We start from the raw sequence: 15,581 nt of genomic DNA on the forward strand, positions 1-15,581 counted from the left end.
TCCTTGGTGTACCCCCAAAGTACCACTTATGTCAACGTTATCAGTTGTTGAGTATAGCTGTGAGAACCTGTATACTGCTCCTTCATCAGTTGAAAGAATAGGAATTCCATCAAAAGCTGAAGCTGAGAGAAAGTGTATGAATTTGTGTGTGACCTTCATCTCTGTAGTTCTGTGGAGGAGTTGGGAGACCAGACCTGGTAAGCTCTGAGCTTATCTTCCAATAAATACAAACACAAGATGTGACTAATTAAAACAATGCACAAGCCTAAGGGCATGACATTCTCTTCCTCACAATCATCAGATGTGAGCCCACTGCTGTATGAATCACATACCAAATCTGATAGAGAGCCACAAAGGAAGTAGTTAAATGTGGAAAACCAGTACTATCGTGTCACCCTTCCTTTAAGTGGAGGCTGTGAAACCCAATAGCCAATACAGCTAACTGCAAGAGGCAACAGAATTCCAGAGACTTGGTAATAATAGGGAGATTCTGATCAAGACAGGAAATGGAAAAACAATTAGACGTCTCAGTTCACTAGAAGAAAGGGAATAATTTAGAAAGGAAAAAAATGGGAAATGCTGTATTGATCAGGATAAATGTGAATTGCTTTAATTGTGGTGAACACTATTCCTCTCCTGAACCAAATGCCCTAGAGCAGTGGTTCCCAAACTGTGGGTCAGGACCCCTTTGGGGGTCGAATGACCCTTTCACAGGGGTCGCTGAAGACCATTGGAAAACACATATTTGCATGTAGCAATGAAAATAATTGCATGGTTGGGGGTGACCATAACATGAGGAACTGTATTAAAGGGTCATGGTATTAGGAAGGTTGAGAACCACTGGCCTAGAGGAAAATGCGTGTCCCCAGCCACATACTCTCCAATGTGGACTCCAAAAAAATAATCTTAACCTAGGACATCAGCATAGCCTTAGTCCAACCCTTGAACTATAAGAATGAAAGAGTAGATGGTCTCTGCTGGATCAGACCAAAGGATCCATTGTGAATGAACCAAATATAATTCTATTGCCTTATTCCTCACAAATACTTGTCCTTTTTGTTACTTCTAGTGGGGAAATGCAACTTACACATTTATCCTTTGCAAGCTCATGAATCTTTGTATAAATAAGCAGGGGAAGGTACACAGGTTGGGACCAGGGAAGGAAAGAGCAATCCAATGCCTGCCCTCAACAGTTCAAAAAGACGCAACACATTTGGCCATTTGTGGAGGCTGAATACAATGATGTACTTGAGTCTTTTCATCCAAGTACAACAAATGGTTGTCCTGTTATTACATTGGTTATTACACAGCCTACACACCATGCTCAGGGATTGTTATAAAGTCAGAGCGGAGTGCCCCACCACATACTGTGGATAAAAGGCAGAAAAGGCGACATGAATACACTTCTCTATCTTGGGCTATGGATTTTGTTCTCTTTTGGCCTGGGTAAGTCTCTGAAGCTAGGCAAGCAAATCAAACACTGCTCCAGCTGTCTATTAATCCCTTACCTGTCCTTACTCACTGCTATCTCTATTTCCACTAGCTCTTTTGACATTAAGATAAAATTATGACATCTGAAGCGGACAATATAAAATATGGTCTCACAAGAAGGCATTTGACATTATTTGTTCTTGTATCCTGGTTCATCTTGTATCCTCTCTCCTCCCCACCCCTCAGTTTCTGGCATCGTATGCGGAAGTTGTACAATACGCTCTACAGATCGTCCATGTCGGTTTCAGAAGTGGCCTTGTAAACTCTTTCCAGGGATGTCTTGCTACAAAAAGACAGTATTTTATGGTAAGTGACTGTGGTGGCCCCTCCGCAGCAAAATGAAACTTCAAACAACTAGCATATGCTCAGCTAAATATTATAGGTGCAGGAACAGAAAAAAGGCAATACAAAGCTGGGTTTTCTGGAAACAAACTATCTTTCTTCCTCAACAGGACGGACTCCCTTATACACCAAAAAGGGATGCATGTCGGATTGCAAGAACATCAAAGCAGAAAAGGATAAATATGGCATGAGTGAAGAAATTACTTGCTGCTCTGACCGAGATTTTTGCAATCGCTAAACTGTAGCCCTGTTTTGATGGTCACCATTCCATCTGTTCTCTGACCAACCTTCCAATTACAAGTCAGGAATTTTTCTTTTCTTTCTTTTGAACAAAAGTTCTCAAAAATCTCCAGTGGTGAGGAATTCTGGGCAGTGTAGTCCAGAAAGGTCAATTTTCGAAGCCCTGAAATTTTTTATACCCCTCTCTCATGGCCAAGCTGGAGGAAACAAAGGTGATAACATTTTGGTCACATTAGGTGTTTATTCCCAGATGAACTACATGGAGAAGAACATCACATGGAGAAGGAGCATCGCAGTGAGAAACAAATCAGCTCTGTTCACCTGTTGCATTCAAGGAAGTCAAGCAATCAAGACACTTGATGTATGTAAAGGTGCCTTTTGCCTGAAGATGATAAAGCTTCTCCGTAAGACCACCTCTAGAGCCGATTGAGGAATCCAGTAATATTACTAATTAATGTACATGAATCTCCCAGTTTCACTTAAACTAGTGAAGGCAAGGTTATCTAGGCCCAAGTCTGAATGTAGGGGGGAAACGGTGCAGTATAACTCCAGAAAATTGGGAGTAAAGGGTGGGATAAGAGTGGTGTTTTTGAGTGAAGCATTCTTTAAAATGCAGCATCTCATATTTTTGAACTCATGCACGTTGACAGTGCAGCAACACTGCACTGAAAGTTAATCCCTTGGAGTAGGTAGTAGTAATAGGGTTAGGTAGTTTGAGTGTCCTGCAGTGATCTCCCTCTTTGTCTGTCCATCCTGGCCCCTCTGTCATATCATTTACACTCGCATTTAACCTGGTTTTTGAGTAGAATAGATCCAGGATCACAGAATCTATTTGAACCAAAACAAAGTTCACACTACATTTTTCATTACTGAATGCCGCCGTGTCTATTTAACATGGTTCTTGTGCACACTTTGGCATGTTACAGACCGCCCAGAAGGGGCGATCTGCTGCCGCCTTCATTTGCAGCACGGAGGAGCCCCAGCATCCAAACCGTGAGGCTCCTCCATGCTGCAAATAAGAAGCGCCAAAATGGCGCTTCTCTTTGTGGTGTGGATATGACGCCGCGAGGCGCCAATGGTGCACTCGCAGCATCATGTGTGCCGTGCGACGTGTGGACGCACCGCATCCGCTATGTAAACGTGTGGAACAGGCACCGCCATTTTGTATGGACTCGGTCCGTATTAGGGTTAGGGGCGTCCGGAAGTGACGCCCCTTTCCAATCCTAATACGGACCCAGTCCATATTTTATGCCTGTTTGTAATGGGCCTTAGTTTTGCACCGGAACAAAATGGATTCCCAATCTCGGATGTGTTCGATCCATCCCGGTTCTTTTTTAAAAATATCAGTCATATGATGTGCATGTGCTTGTTTTCAGTTACGCAAGAACTCGGAGATGTGGCCATGCACATCAGCTGTTGCTATGCACCCCAAGGGAGAATCTCTCATAGCATGCATGGATCCATGAATCCCAGGGGAGAATTCCCCATGGCACCCATGGATCCACCAATGCCAAGGCTGAATCCTCTATGGCACCAACATATCTATGCATCCCAGGGAGGAATCCCCCAGTGACACCCATGGAGCCATACATCCCAGGGTAGTATCCCCCATGGCACCCACTGATCCATGCGTGCCAGGGGAGAATTCCAACCACAGCACCAATGACTCCCTCCTGTCAACCCATACAAAGGCAACAATTCACAGAAATTCTCACATGTTTTAAAAAAAATCCGCAGCACCATGCTTCCCCTTCCCGCAAGGAACCCCAGCAGAAGCAGAAAACAGCTGCACAGAGTGATTTAAAGGGACCACTTGGCAGCATGGGAAATTGAAATCTGCAGCCCCACGGAAGTCCCATGGCAGCGCTGAGAGGGGGAAAAATGGCAGTTTGCCAAGACCTGTGGTAGGATGGGTAACACCCCTCTGCCCATGCTCTACCCATTGCCCCTCCTTCCTGGGTGCCCTGAATGTGATCGGAAACACGTTAACATTTGTCCACAGGTGTTGCAAACCTGTTCCTTTTAAAAGAAATGCTAAAAGATCCATAGTCAAAAGAACCGTTGCAGGAGGACTTATGCTGATTCATAATTGGGGCTCAGATTGACTCAAGAGTGAACAAAGCACATATAATCCAGTTTGCAAACTGGTTTAAATCATAGTGTGAATGGGGCCTAAGGAATGTTTCCACTCCTCTTCTCACCTCCATCCTTCTCTGCTAGAGGTGTACCTACATTAGAATAGCTCCCTCAGTAACTTTCCTGTCTTACACTGGAGTTCCTATAATAAAGACTTTGTTTGTTCTGTAAACCATAGGTGTCTTTGCTCCTTAGTCAGAACATGTGTACTGCTGCACTGCACTTATTCTAATAATTTACACTTCCTCAGAGACATTTGTTGGGGTATGTAGACACGGGAGTCTGGCATACACACATGCAGAGATAATGCATGCAGCCAGGAACGCCACCCAATGGCTCTGTACAACAAATCTGCTCCAAGCTGCAAAGGAAAAATCCTCCCATGCAGACTGCTGCTTCTCTTGGAGAATGAATTGTTGGACAGCTGGATTCACTCAAACGAGGGCTTTAATCTAGGTCTCAAGAGTATTTACAGACTATATACAGAGTATCAGTAACCATGTTACCTTTGTCCCAGCTCCTCCAGTGGCCACATTCATGACATTTTCAAGACCAGAGTGCTTTGTGCTCTGACAATCCCATCCAAAATGACATATGATGTGTTCTATGTGTCACCTGCATTTGTCCCAAGTGTCATGTAAAACTAACTGCTGGTACCTAACCTGCTAGCCAACCTCTCGTGACGTTCCACAGGTAGCAGCTTTGTGAAAATGTCAGCTATGTTGTCCTCAGAACCAACATACTGTAGCTTCAGCTCCCCATTCTGCACAAACTCTCTCACATCCTGGTATCTTACCACAATCTTCCTGGTCCTACATTTCTGAGTCGGCAATTGTGCCATGCCAAAGCATGCCTGTGAATCTACGTTCACCTCAGTTGCAGTTCTACAATCCTCTCCTAGGCCTTTCAGCATTTGTCTAGCCCGCTGTACTTCACTTACACCTCTTGACAATGCGGCAACCTTTGCTTTCATTGTACCATGTGTTCTGCAGTTCTTCTTTCCTGACCTCCAGCTGATAAGACTTCCAGTACAACTGGTTGTCAGACCAGTTACTGACTCTCTACGAACTGTCCTAGACGCTAAGGATCTATCTACCAATCCTTCCTGCTTTGACAAATACCCTGTCAACTGCAAGCATCTGTCTATTCTTGCTGTCTATTCTTGCTTCTGCACAGACCATCCAGATGCTCTTATAGGCAACCCACAAACAAAACATGAAAGAAATAACATTGCCCCACTTTTGTTTCCCCATCTCTGCCGTGAAACATGAAACAGCATGTCCATAACTAAGCACAGTGTTTCTTATTTAACAACAAATCCCAACCACAAATTTGAATTCAAAACAGGAACTAATCATGACCACCACCACCACCCCAAAATTAATTCATATATAATTGGCCATTGTGCATACTTTATTATGATGCTATATGTGCTAACTTCATCCTGGAGTAATATTCCTTAACAGTATTTTCTCTAACATCCCAAGAAGTAACATTTATATCCATGCAGCATTCATAAGGATATACCATATATACTCATCTACAAATTGACCTCATGTATAAGCCAAGGGAATGTTTCTGGGCAAAAATCATAGATCTGACCCGTGGATAAATCGAAGGTAAAACTTAGGGGGCTATTTAAAAAGGATGGAAAGGGAGAAACACCACTTCAGTCCCTCCTCCTTCTCTGGACCTCTCCTGACTACCTTAGTTTTTCTTTATTCTGAATACAAATGCAGCCTGTAACTAATTAAACTCTAATCAAGTCCTCATCTAAGAGCAAGACATTCTCACCCTTTATAATCTAATATATACAGTATATACAGTACTTATGATGCTAAGCTAAGATGCTGTGGAGCAAGTACTAATTCCATCTCTGCTTCTTCATCAAAATTTCAGTACCCACATACTGAAGCACTGAAACATGTTTAGTGGCTTCCATTGCTGTAGTTCTGTGGGAGGTAATGAAAGAGCACAGTGTTCATCCCATGGGCTAAAGACCAGAGGGGAAGGGATCTTAGTTTTTCTTTGTTCTGAATACAAATGTAGCCTGTAACTAATTAAACTCTAATCAAGTCCTCATCTAAGAGCAAGATATTCTCACCCTTAGACTCACTAGGCCCACAGTCCGATAAGGCCCATAGTCTATTTTATGCAGAGCAAAAGGTGGTGGTGGGGAGTTAGAGACCATAAAACTAGAAGAGCCAAACACTTTGATAGCTAAGTACAACAGGAAATGTAGACAGTTGGTCAGCACTTTTGGCTTTCTACTTCTTTTGTGCTTGGATGAATTTGCTGAGATAATGTTTTTCATAGGGTTTTTTTTTGTGTGTGTGTGTTTGGGCTATGCGTCCATGTTCTAGAAGAGTTTCTTCCTAACATTTCGCCAGTATCTATGGCTGCCATCCTCAGAGAATACCAGCCACAGATGCTGACAAACTGTCAGGAAGGAACTCTTCCAGAACATGGCCACATAGCCTGAAAACCCCACAAAAAACTATGGATGCCAGCCATGAAAGCCTTCGACTCCATGATTTCTTTCCTTTCACCTTTCAAGAGCACCAAGAGTAACTATGCCTATCTCTACCATAGGTGTAGGAGAGTAATACATCAAGATTGGGAGCAGGCAAGAGAAGAGTGAAACCAATATCCATTCTCTCGCCCCCACATGCATATTCTGAAGGAACAGCTCAAAAGAACAAGATGCATTAGGCATCCTGTGGAGGCTTATAAGGATGTGCTTTTGCTTTTGAATACAAAGAAAGCTGACAAGGCTGTCCTCTAAAACCCAATTACAGGCTTACTCTATGCCTACACCTTGGAGATTAGTATAAATTCAAAGTAGAGCTCCAGACCCGCTCACTGCAGACTTGTTTACAGAACGGCCCATATGAGCACACTACTGCATCTTGGAGCATGGATGCTGCTGTCTGTTGAACTGGGTAAGTCTCTGAGGCTAGACAAGCAACAATATTGTTACTAGAAGTGGAGGAAGGAGGGGAAAAGACAGAGACACTTGAGGAAAAAGAGAAATTCAAGCATGTTAGAAAATACAATCGTCCTGTTAAATGTACAAATACCCTGTATGAGGAAAATGAAAATAAAAGCTGTTAACTATAATGGATGGCTGGGGGCGGGGAGGATGAATCAGATTAAAAACTTCACATCAGCTTTCACTTTTACTGCCTTACTTGCTTTTCCAGCACCAAAGAAAGTGCTCATTTAGACACTTTTACAAAGTCTTTATGTCTTATTTTCTATGGTGAAAATAGTCCTAGATGTCATTATACCATGCTGCAAGAAATATACTTTATGCGTATTTCTTCCTACAGAACTGTTGCTCCAAAACCAGCAAGTACCATTTGTACACCATGTTTATCTCTCTTTGTGGTTCATCCCAAAACAGGATAACATTGCAGTCTGCTGTGCTTTGGGGTGTTATCTTGGCTATCTCACCTGTTTCTTATTTAGCTTTTTGTATTTTCCCCAGTGATTTGTATCATATGTACCCAGTGTCAGTTCCAGCGTCCAGGTTCAAAATGCCTTGATCGACGACATCCTTGTAGACTATATGTAGGTCAGTCTTGCTACAAGAAGACGGTCTATTATGGTAAGTAACAAAGCTCACTTGACTGTACAATTCCAGAGTTTACTTGACCACTTCAAGCAACAGTAAAGAGAAGTGTGTGTCTAAGCATATGTCCTGTGTTTTCTCTTTGTTGTGGTGCAATCACCATGCAGACTAGCTACAGACTAGGCTTCTTAGTGGTCATGTTGCTTGCTATCTCCTATGGGCATACCTTATAATTGCTGTGTTTAGCAAATGTAAGTGAAAGGGGAAGGAAGAGATGGTCCGGTGAGATCAGAAGATGCCCAACTGCCGTGTTTTCAGCCCCCCAACAGTTGTATCCAAATGCGAATGAAACAGTAACCTGATTTTCATGGATTCATACATTGCAGACTTATGACCAACAAGAGTAGCATTTAATCAGAAGAAACAAGGTGTATCTCCATGTCCGCTACCCCATTCCCACCTCACCCCATCCCATTCTACAGGTCCAGATACACACTAATTTCTCTTCCTCTCCAGGACGTGTTCCTCTCTATTCTTACCAGAGCTGTATCCTAAAATGCATGGAAATGAATGAAGAACCAAAAGAAATGCATATTACTCAAACAGTTAAATGCTGCTCTAACAAAAATTTCTGCAATCTCTAACAAGGAGAGAAACAATGGATGAAGAAAAGAAGTTCCTCCTGCTCCCAACATGCAACCCCAATCTTTTGACCAATGGGAAAGTAGCCCAGATCCCTAAAGAGGATCTAAAGATGGTGTTCCGGTATCTTAGTATCAACTGCTTTACTTCAAGTGTTGGAAGATTTTTTGCATTCTCTCCCTCCCCCCCCCCAATAGATAGATATGGATTTCCTGCATGCAAACTCTCCCCCCGCTCTCCCATTCAGATTAACCATGTGATTTAGATCAGTCCACTTTTAGGATGAAATGGACACTCACTCTCAAAAATTTCAAGCAAGCTGTTGGTTTTCCATTTTCCTCCCCTCTCAACTTTATTTGGGAAAATGGTGAGATAAATATTTCTTCTCAACCTGAACTATTCACTAGCTAGATTGGGATATAGCCTTTATGTGTATATATACGTATATATAGGTTAAATACATTCATAAACTTTTATTTTGAACTACAAGCTACTTGTGTTGTTTTTGGAGTCATTCAGTTCTCAGGGAAGCATAGTTAGGCAGAGGCGTATTTTGGGTGGAGAAAGGAGACTCTTGCTCTCTAGCATGGCCAATTGAATAAACGTCCCCTTTCTCCAGGGATGCAGTGGCTTCGTGGTTAAGATTCCAGTTCTGATGACTGGAAGGTTGGCAGTTCAAGGCCCAAGTTCCGCATGATGGGGTGAGCTCGCATCACTAGTCCCAGCTTCTGCCAACCTAGCAGTTCGAAAGCATGCAAATGCAAGTACATAGATAGGTACCACTTCAGTAGGAAGGTAAACAGCATTCTGTGCAATCATGCTGGCTACACGACCATTGGATCAATCCTCAGACAACACTAGCTCTTCAGCTTTTAATGGAGTCAAAGAATGGAGTAATGGAGATGAGCTCCAACCACTACAAAATTCATGTCAAGAGAAAACCTTCACCTTTTACATTTACCCCTTTCTCCAGCCATTGAGACTCACTCCCTTGACCTATATTCTCCTTCAGAGGGATTTCCAAGGTTCAGATCTAGCCAGTATGAAATGGCAGTTTGTGATTTCTTGCCTTGATTTGTTGTTCTAGCCAAATTTAGAATGAATTCGACATACTCAGCTTAATGAACACATGCATTTTATTCTTTTTTCAGCAGCACTAAGTAGATTTAACTCTTCTCCTTTGGTTTCTACAAGAGATGAAAATTAACAATTAGGAATTTTCAGAGCTGAGTCCCAAGGTTTGGGAATGTTATAGGAAAAACAAAAGAAATAAAAACTGAGGAACATTCAATTAAAGGTCCAAACAGACAGGCCAAAATGCTTCTGGCCACTTTGTTTGCTGTTTAAATGACACATGCACCAAAGCTGTGCTCCAGTCCTTAGAACTGGAGTGTGACTTTGGTGTGGCTTCTGGCCTCTTAGGACGCATGCATCATTTAAACATCACACTTCCAAAGTGGCCCAAAGCAGCTTTATTTTGGTCTGTCTGTTTGGGACTTAAGCCCACAAATAAATTGTAGACATATCTCAACAGGCTCAAAAGATTGAGGGGTCTTTAAAAAAAAAGCATGTCCTATTTTGGCCTGTATATACCCTTATGGCCTTCTTCTGAGGCTATATAAAATCATATGCAGGTTGAGCTGATTTCTGTAAATTTAGGGAATTAATAGCTGTAATTCCATGGACAAGGATACTAAAAGAAAATGCAGTTAAGGAAAAATGGGCATTTCTTAAAAGTGAGATACTAAAGGCACAAACTAAAGCTGTTACAGCAAGAAGGAAAAATGGAAAAATGCACTTTCTGCATGTGCACAGCCAGCTATATCCCCCTGCAAAAAACAAACAAACATGGCAGAGCTGTTGCAGATGACTGCAAAAACTCTGTCACTATCCATCCCAAGCCTAAAAACATACCCAGGCAAGGATGTCCTCCCAGCTTTCCTTCTGCTTCTTGTGCAGGGACTCAGCTTGAAAGCCTCCATCCTGAAAACACACCTAGTCAAGGATGTCCTCCCTAGACACGGCTCTCCTTCTGCTCCCTTTGCAGAATAGGGTTAGTTAATCAACTACTGTTTTTGGGAGACCTCATTACTGCTGGGTACTGGTGGGTACTACTGGTGCCCACCAACCTACAGAGAGCCTAAGAATCTCCAGGCCTAGTCTAACTCATCTTGGTTTAGAGTGAGTCCTGTGTTTGTGCAGTAAGTCCCAAGTTTCCTTCTTCCTTAAGAAAGCTACTTTTGCCTCACCTTCCACCAGAAGTCAAATTCTCAGTTCTCCCTTTGCAACAGATTTTCTCACTTCGTTTGTCCTTTTTCCCTGCATGAAAAAAAATTAAGGTATTTACCACTTATATTAACATTGACAGAGAAGCCTGAAGATTGCGTTGTTTTTCAAGTAGCATCAACCAAAGGTCCAGTCACACTACCGAAACATAGCCCAGGATATATGGTGCAATATATTCTTTCAAGCTTCCAAACTTTCTAGCTATGAGTGTAGACTTACCTGTGGTTGCTCCTTAATAGGCTGCTCCTGCTCTTTTTTGGCTGTAGAAGTGCATTTACTAGATGGCTTTTTGGCAAGTTTGACAAGAGACTCTTCCTTGGAAGAGTTCTCCATCTCTTCATCTTCCTGTGATGATAATTCTTCCTCTTCCTCCTCTCCATTCTCTTGTAATCCTGCTGCAAAAGAGAGTAGCCCCAAGAAACTGTGAGAGCAAAGTGTATCAAAACCTACTAAAACTTCAAGCTACAGATAAACGACCACAAGCTTTGAAACGAGTTTGTCTGAGGGCTAATTATATATGTTACCTAAATGCATTTTTATGAATTTTTAATTAACAATTCAGCACAAAATTTTGCCCTTAAAGTTAGTATCTGTCACAGAGCCATCATTTCCAGTCATTCTAATTCATCCTGAGAACAGTAGGGATGGATGATCATCAGGCCAAATGGTTGCCTTCTTTGAGAGATAAAAGGTTTCCTCTCCTAGCATCCTGAAGCTGTTTTCAGAGTAAGGGGTCAGGCTACTTAAAGCTCTTTCCATAAGATTGCTCTAAAATGAATGAGCCCATCATTGGATCTATCTTACATCCCATCTGAAATTGTTAACGAATTTATTATAGCCAATGTTTTATAATAATGCCAGACATATGACAAGAACAGTCTTTTCATCAGAAGCCTGTGAAGAATAGAAGAGCCTTAAGACAAGATGGAAAAGTTAATTTTATGTTGGAGATGAAAATATATGTATTTTTTAATTTGGGAGGAAAGTCTAAGAATGCGTTTCTCGAGAACACATTTGACTTGATGTACGGGATTCGTCAAATGCCATGCTTAACAGTTCCTAAGATCAACTTTGGCTTGTCTTATCAGAATCCTGTTCCTTGGGCTTTACCTATTATATGTTGTCCAGCAAGATAGACTGGTCCAGATCCTGATTTTAGCCTGAACGTCACGGGAGGAGTCAAATCAAGCCCTGCTATGGTAGCCTGGAAGGTAAATCAAGAATATACTCTTAAGACATGCATCATGACACAGTTCACTGTTAAACTCATACATCCTGGTAGGCCACAATTGCTGAAAATTATTACTCAGCATTTGGCTCCGTACTTGCCTATAGAAACAGAGAACAAGCCTGGAAAGAAAGCCCTGTCCATAATTTCCATACCATTTTCTCCAAACTTAAACCTCTGGTTTCTTTACTATCAAGCAAGAGGTATAAGCCAAGAACAAATCCTGGATGATGATCCTAGCATTTTAGGAGGGGAACAAGGTGGAAAATCTGGTTTACAAGTTAACCATAAAAAAAATCCCATGGCTGAGGTTCCCCACTTTGTTTAGTCAGCCACTCTAATAGGAAGAGCCAAGCAGAGAAGTCAAGAAGTGTCCATCAGCCTATGTCCTCATTAATAACATGCCACCATCATTGCCACCCCAACAAACCGTTCTCATCAGTTCTGACTTACTGGGACACATGAATGCGGCCAATGAAAGATTTGGGATATAGGTTGCTATGGTCTTAGATCTCATACTCTGGCCTTGCCAAATGCGAGTAAGGCTCCATCTAGTTCAGAATGTCCTGTCAGATATTTTGAGAAATTCAAATAGTATGGAGGAACTAGCTAAAAGGTTCTTGGATCAGAAATCAGTATAATCCACCAAACAAGCCACTTACCATTGGAAGCACAGAAAGTTTCAAGGTTGCTATGCGCACTGGAGTACTGTCCTTGCTATCCTTCGGAGGTATAATCTCCACAACATTGAATTCATCCTTGGCATTTTCCCCTAGGCAGATCTTTGGAGAAAATGTCAAAGCCATCACAGGCTCAATGTCTTATCAAGACCAGCATTTCTTAACACAGGGCTAAGGTGAGATCAGTTGGTAGAACTCATGGCATTTCTGTCATTTGCCCAAGAACTACTTGCATTTTAACTATTAACATGGATTCTACTAGTAGCAGTTGTATAGTAGTAGTGTCCTGTTTTTGCCTCCATAACTGGGTCTCAGAGTAGCTTATAATTTAAAAGAACAGTACCCCAAGTAGAGCATTTTACAGTAGTCCAAATGGGACATAACTAAATTATGTGCCACCATGGCCATATCTGGCATCTCAAGGAATGGGTACAGTTGGCATGCAAGCTTTAGATGTGCAAAAGCACTCCTGGTCACTGCAGAAACCTGGATTTCCAGGTGTAAAGCTAAATCCAGGAGTACCCGCCAGGTGTGAACCTGCATTTTCATGGGGAACAGAGACGATGTGCACCATCTTAGGGTTGAAAGGGGAGGTGGGAAATGGGCGGCTGAGAAAAGGGAGAAGTTGCCTTGGAAATGGGCTGGAAGGGTGATTTTTTGTGCCTTGACCAAGGGGTGGAACAGAGGGTTTTGGTGAGTTTAAGTTAGTGTTTGAGGGCTGGGAACTTAGGGCCCATACATATAGGCCAAAATAAAGCTGCTTTGGGTCACTTCGGAGATATACTGTTTAAATGACACACATCTTAAGAAGCCAGAAGCTGCACTAAAGCTGCACTTTGGCACGGCTTCTGGCCTCTTAGGATGCATGCATCATTCAAACAGCATACCTCCAAAGTGACTTGAACCAGCTTTACTTTGGCCTGTCTGTTCAGGCCCTTAGATTTGACTTAAAAGTGATGTGGTTTGGTTCTGGCTACTGTCTTCAATAAAGTTCTGGTTTTACAACCCTCTAACTACCGGTATTCATTGGACAACAGTTCTGATCTTACTCAAGTCTCACCCCTGCAGAGTCTGAGTCCTTACCCAGATAGTGATCTGCCCATAACAAGAGAACTGTGAACAGTTTCTCCACAGCAAGACAAACATCACCCCTCCCAGCACAGATAACAAGGCCCAGAGTGTGCCCAGCACAATGGTCCCATGCTTTATATTATCCCCTTCATATTATCATATTATCCCCTGGCCAGTTATCATCTTGGCAGAAAAGGCTAGGTGGTTACATACCGTCCTCAGAGCTAATTGCTGCTCATATGACCACTCTTCTGAGACATTGAATGTGAAGGATCGATTCTTGCTGTTTAGGTGACATCCTACATATAAATTAAAGCAGATGTGAGAACGCCATCTGACCATCGTTCTCTCTCGCTCAGAAGTTCTTAATCTAGTACAACTGCCTGAATCCCCAACTCAGCCTGGACACAGGCATTTTACCCGCAGTGTAAAAAATAACTTTCCCAGTTACAGTGGTACCCCGGGTTACGAAAGTAATTCGTTCCGCCGCCGCTTTCGTAACCCGAAAGGCTTCGTAAGCTGAAAAACCCATAGGCGCTAATGGGGAAAAGCCGCGATTTGGTGCGAAATAGCGCCGAAAAGCACCAAAAGTTTTTTCGTAAGCCGAAAAAACATTCGTAACGCGGAACAGTTTTTTTAATTAGATTTTATTCGTAACCCGGAAATTTCGTATCCCGGCGCATTCGTATCCCGGGGTACCACTGTACTTTACTGACATCATTTTGAGTTTGAGTTTTTTTTACCCCAGATTAGACTAAGGAGTTTCTCTGATCTCGAGCTTTCAGCACTGATAGAACTGGTTCCCAGAGCCATTGTTTCATACAGGAGTCTTCTACAAGTAAATAAATGAATAAGTTACACAGTGAAACATGCATATTTCAGACAAGGACAAGTCAAAACTTACAGTTGAGGGTTATAACATTTGAGAAGAGGCACCAGCTTCCTTACAGCTTTTCAGCCTGGTCTAATGGCTAAGGAGCCCTGGTGGCACAGTGGTTAAATGCCTATACTGCAGCCACTCACTCACAAACCACATGGTTGGGGGTTTAAACCCAGCCAGGGGCTCAGGGTCCACTCAGCCTGGCATCCTTCCATAGGTCGCTAAAACACCGCACTTGGTGGAGGCAATTAGGTTATACATTGTAAATTGCTTAGGGAGCGTTTAAATGCACTGATAAGAGGTATAGAAGTGTACTTGCTATTGCTAAATAGAGGTGGTCAAAATGCATTCTTGTATTTAAAGTGTGTATTCAAAAACTGTTAGCACAGAGGGGAAATTAACTGTTTTTCTTCATTCTTAAGGGTAACCCCTTTACTGACACTGGTATTCTCATTAAGATAGGGCTGGAAACACTGGTGTGCGTGTGTGTGCAGTGGTGCAGCCTGCATGGGGTGACACCCCAGAATAGGGCCATCCTCACATACAAGAAATGAGGAAATACACACACACATTTTTCAGTGTGGTACTGTCCCTCCTCTTCTTATCACTCACTGAGTTAACCGAGTACATGCTACGTTTGCACTTTAAACTCAGTTTGCAGCAACTGAAAAAAGCTGGGGCTACATCTGGTCTTACATCTGTATTCAAGATCTCCAACACTAAAACAAACATAAGAGGTGGGAAAAGGTGAATCACAGAGGATTACTTGGGACTGTCCCTGCCACATGAAGAAGCTGGACGATATGGAAGCTCTATCCCCTCTTCAGGGACAATAGCTCCGCCGCCGCCACCTCTTTAACCTTACAAAAGTCTTGGGAAGAAAAGATTATTCAGCATCCTATTGATAAACAATATAAAGCTCATTTCTGAGGAAGAGAAAGAGCTGCATTTGCTTAAATAAAACACATTACAAATAAATATAGTTCAGATAATACTAAAGCTTTAAATACC

At 42.4% G+C, this 15,581-nt stretch overlaps 1 protein-coding gene across 1 annotated transcript; it reads right to left on the reverse strand.

Moving 5' to 3' along the window:
- Positions 1 to 10,687: 10,687 nt before the first annotated feature.
- Positions 10,688 to 14,503, reverse strand: LOC149306879 (nucleoplasmin-like). The gene is made up of 6 exons (XM_089537332.1): positions 14,434 to 14,503; positions 13,904 to 13,989; positions 12,602 to 12,721; positions 11,822 to 11,915; positions 10,931 to 11,106; positions 10,688 to 10,744 (listed from the first exon to the last, which is right to left on the reverse strand). Exons 1-6 carry the CDS (start codon positions 14,501 to 14,503, stop codon positions 10,688 to 10,690), a joined length of 603 nt encoding a protein of 200 aa, XP_089393458.1.
- Positions 14,504 to 15,581: the final 1,078 nt, after the last annotated feature.

Source organism: Sceloporus occidentalis, unplaced genomic scaffold, assembly GCF_023333645.1.
Source record: "Sceloporus occidentalis isolate IW3139 unplaced genomic scaffold, rSceOcc1.0.p SCAF_9, whole genome shotgun sequence".
Lineage (NCBI taxonomy): Eukaryota > Metazoa > Chordata > Lepidosauria > Squamata > Phrynosomatidae > Sceloporus > Sceloporus occidentalis.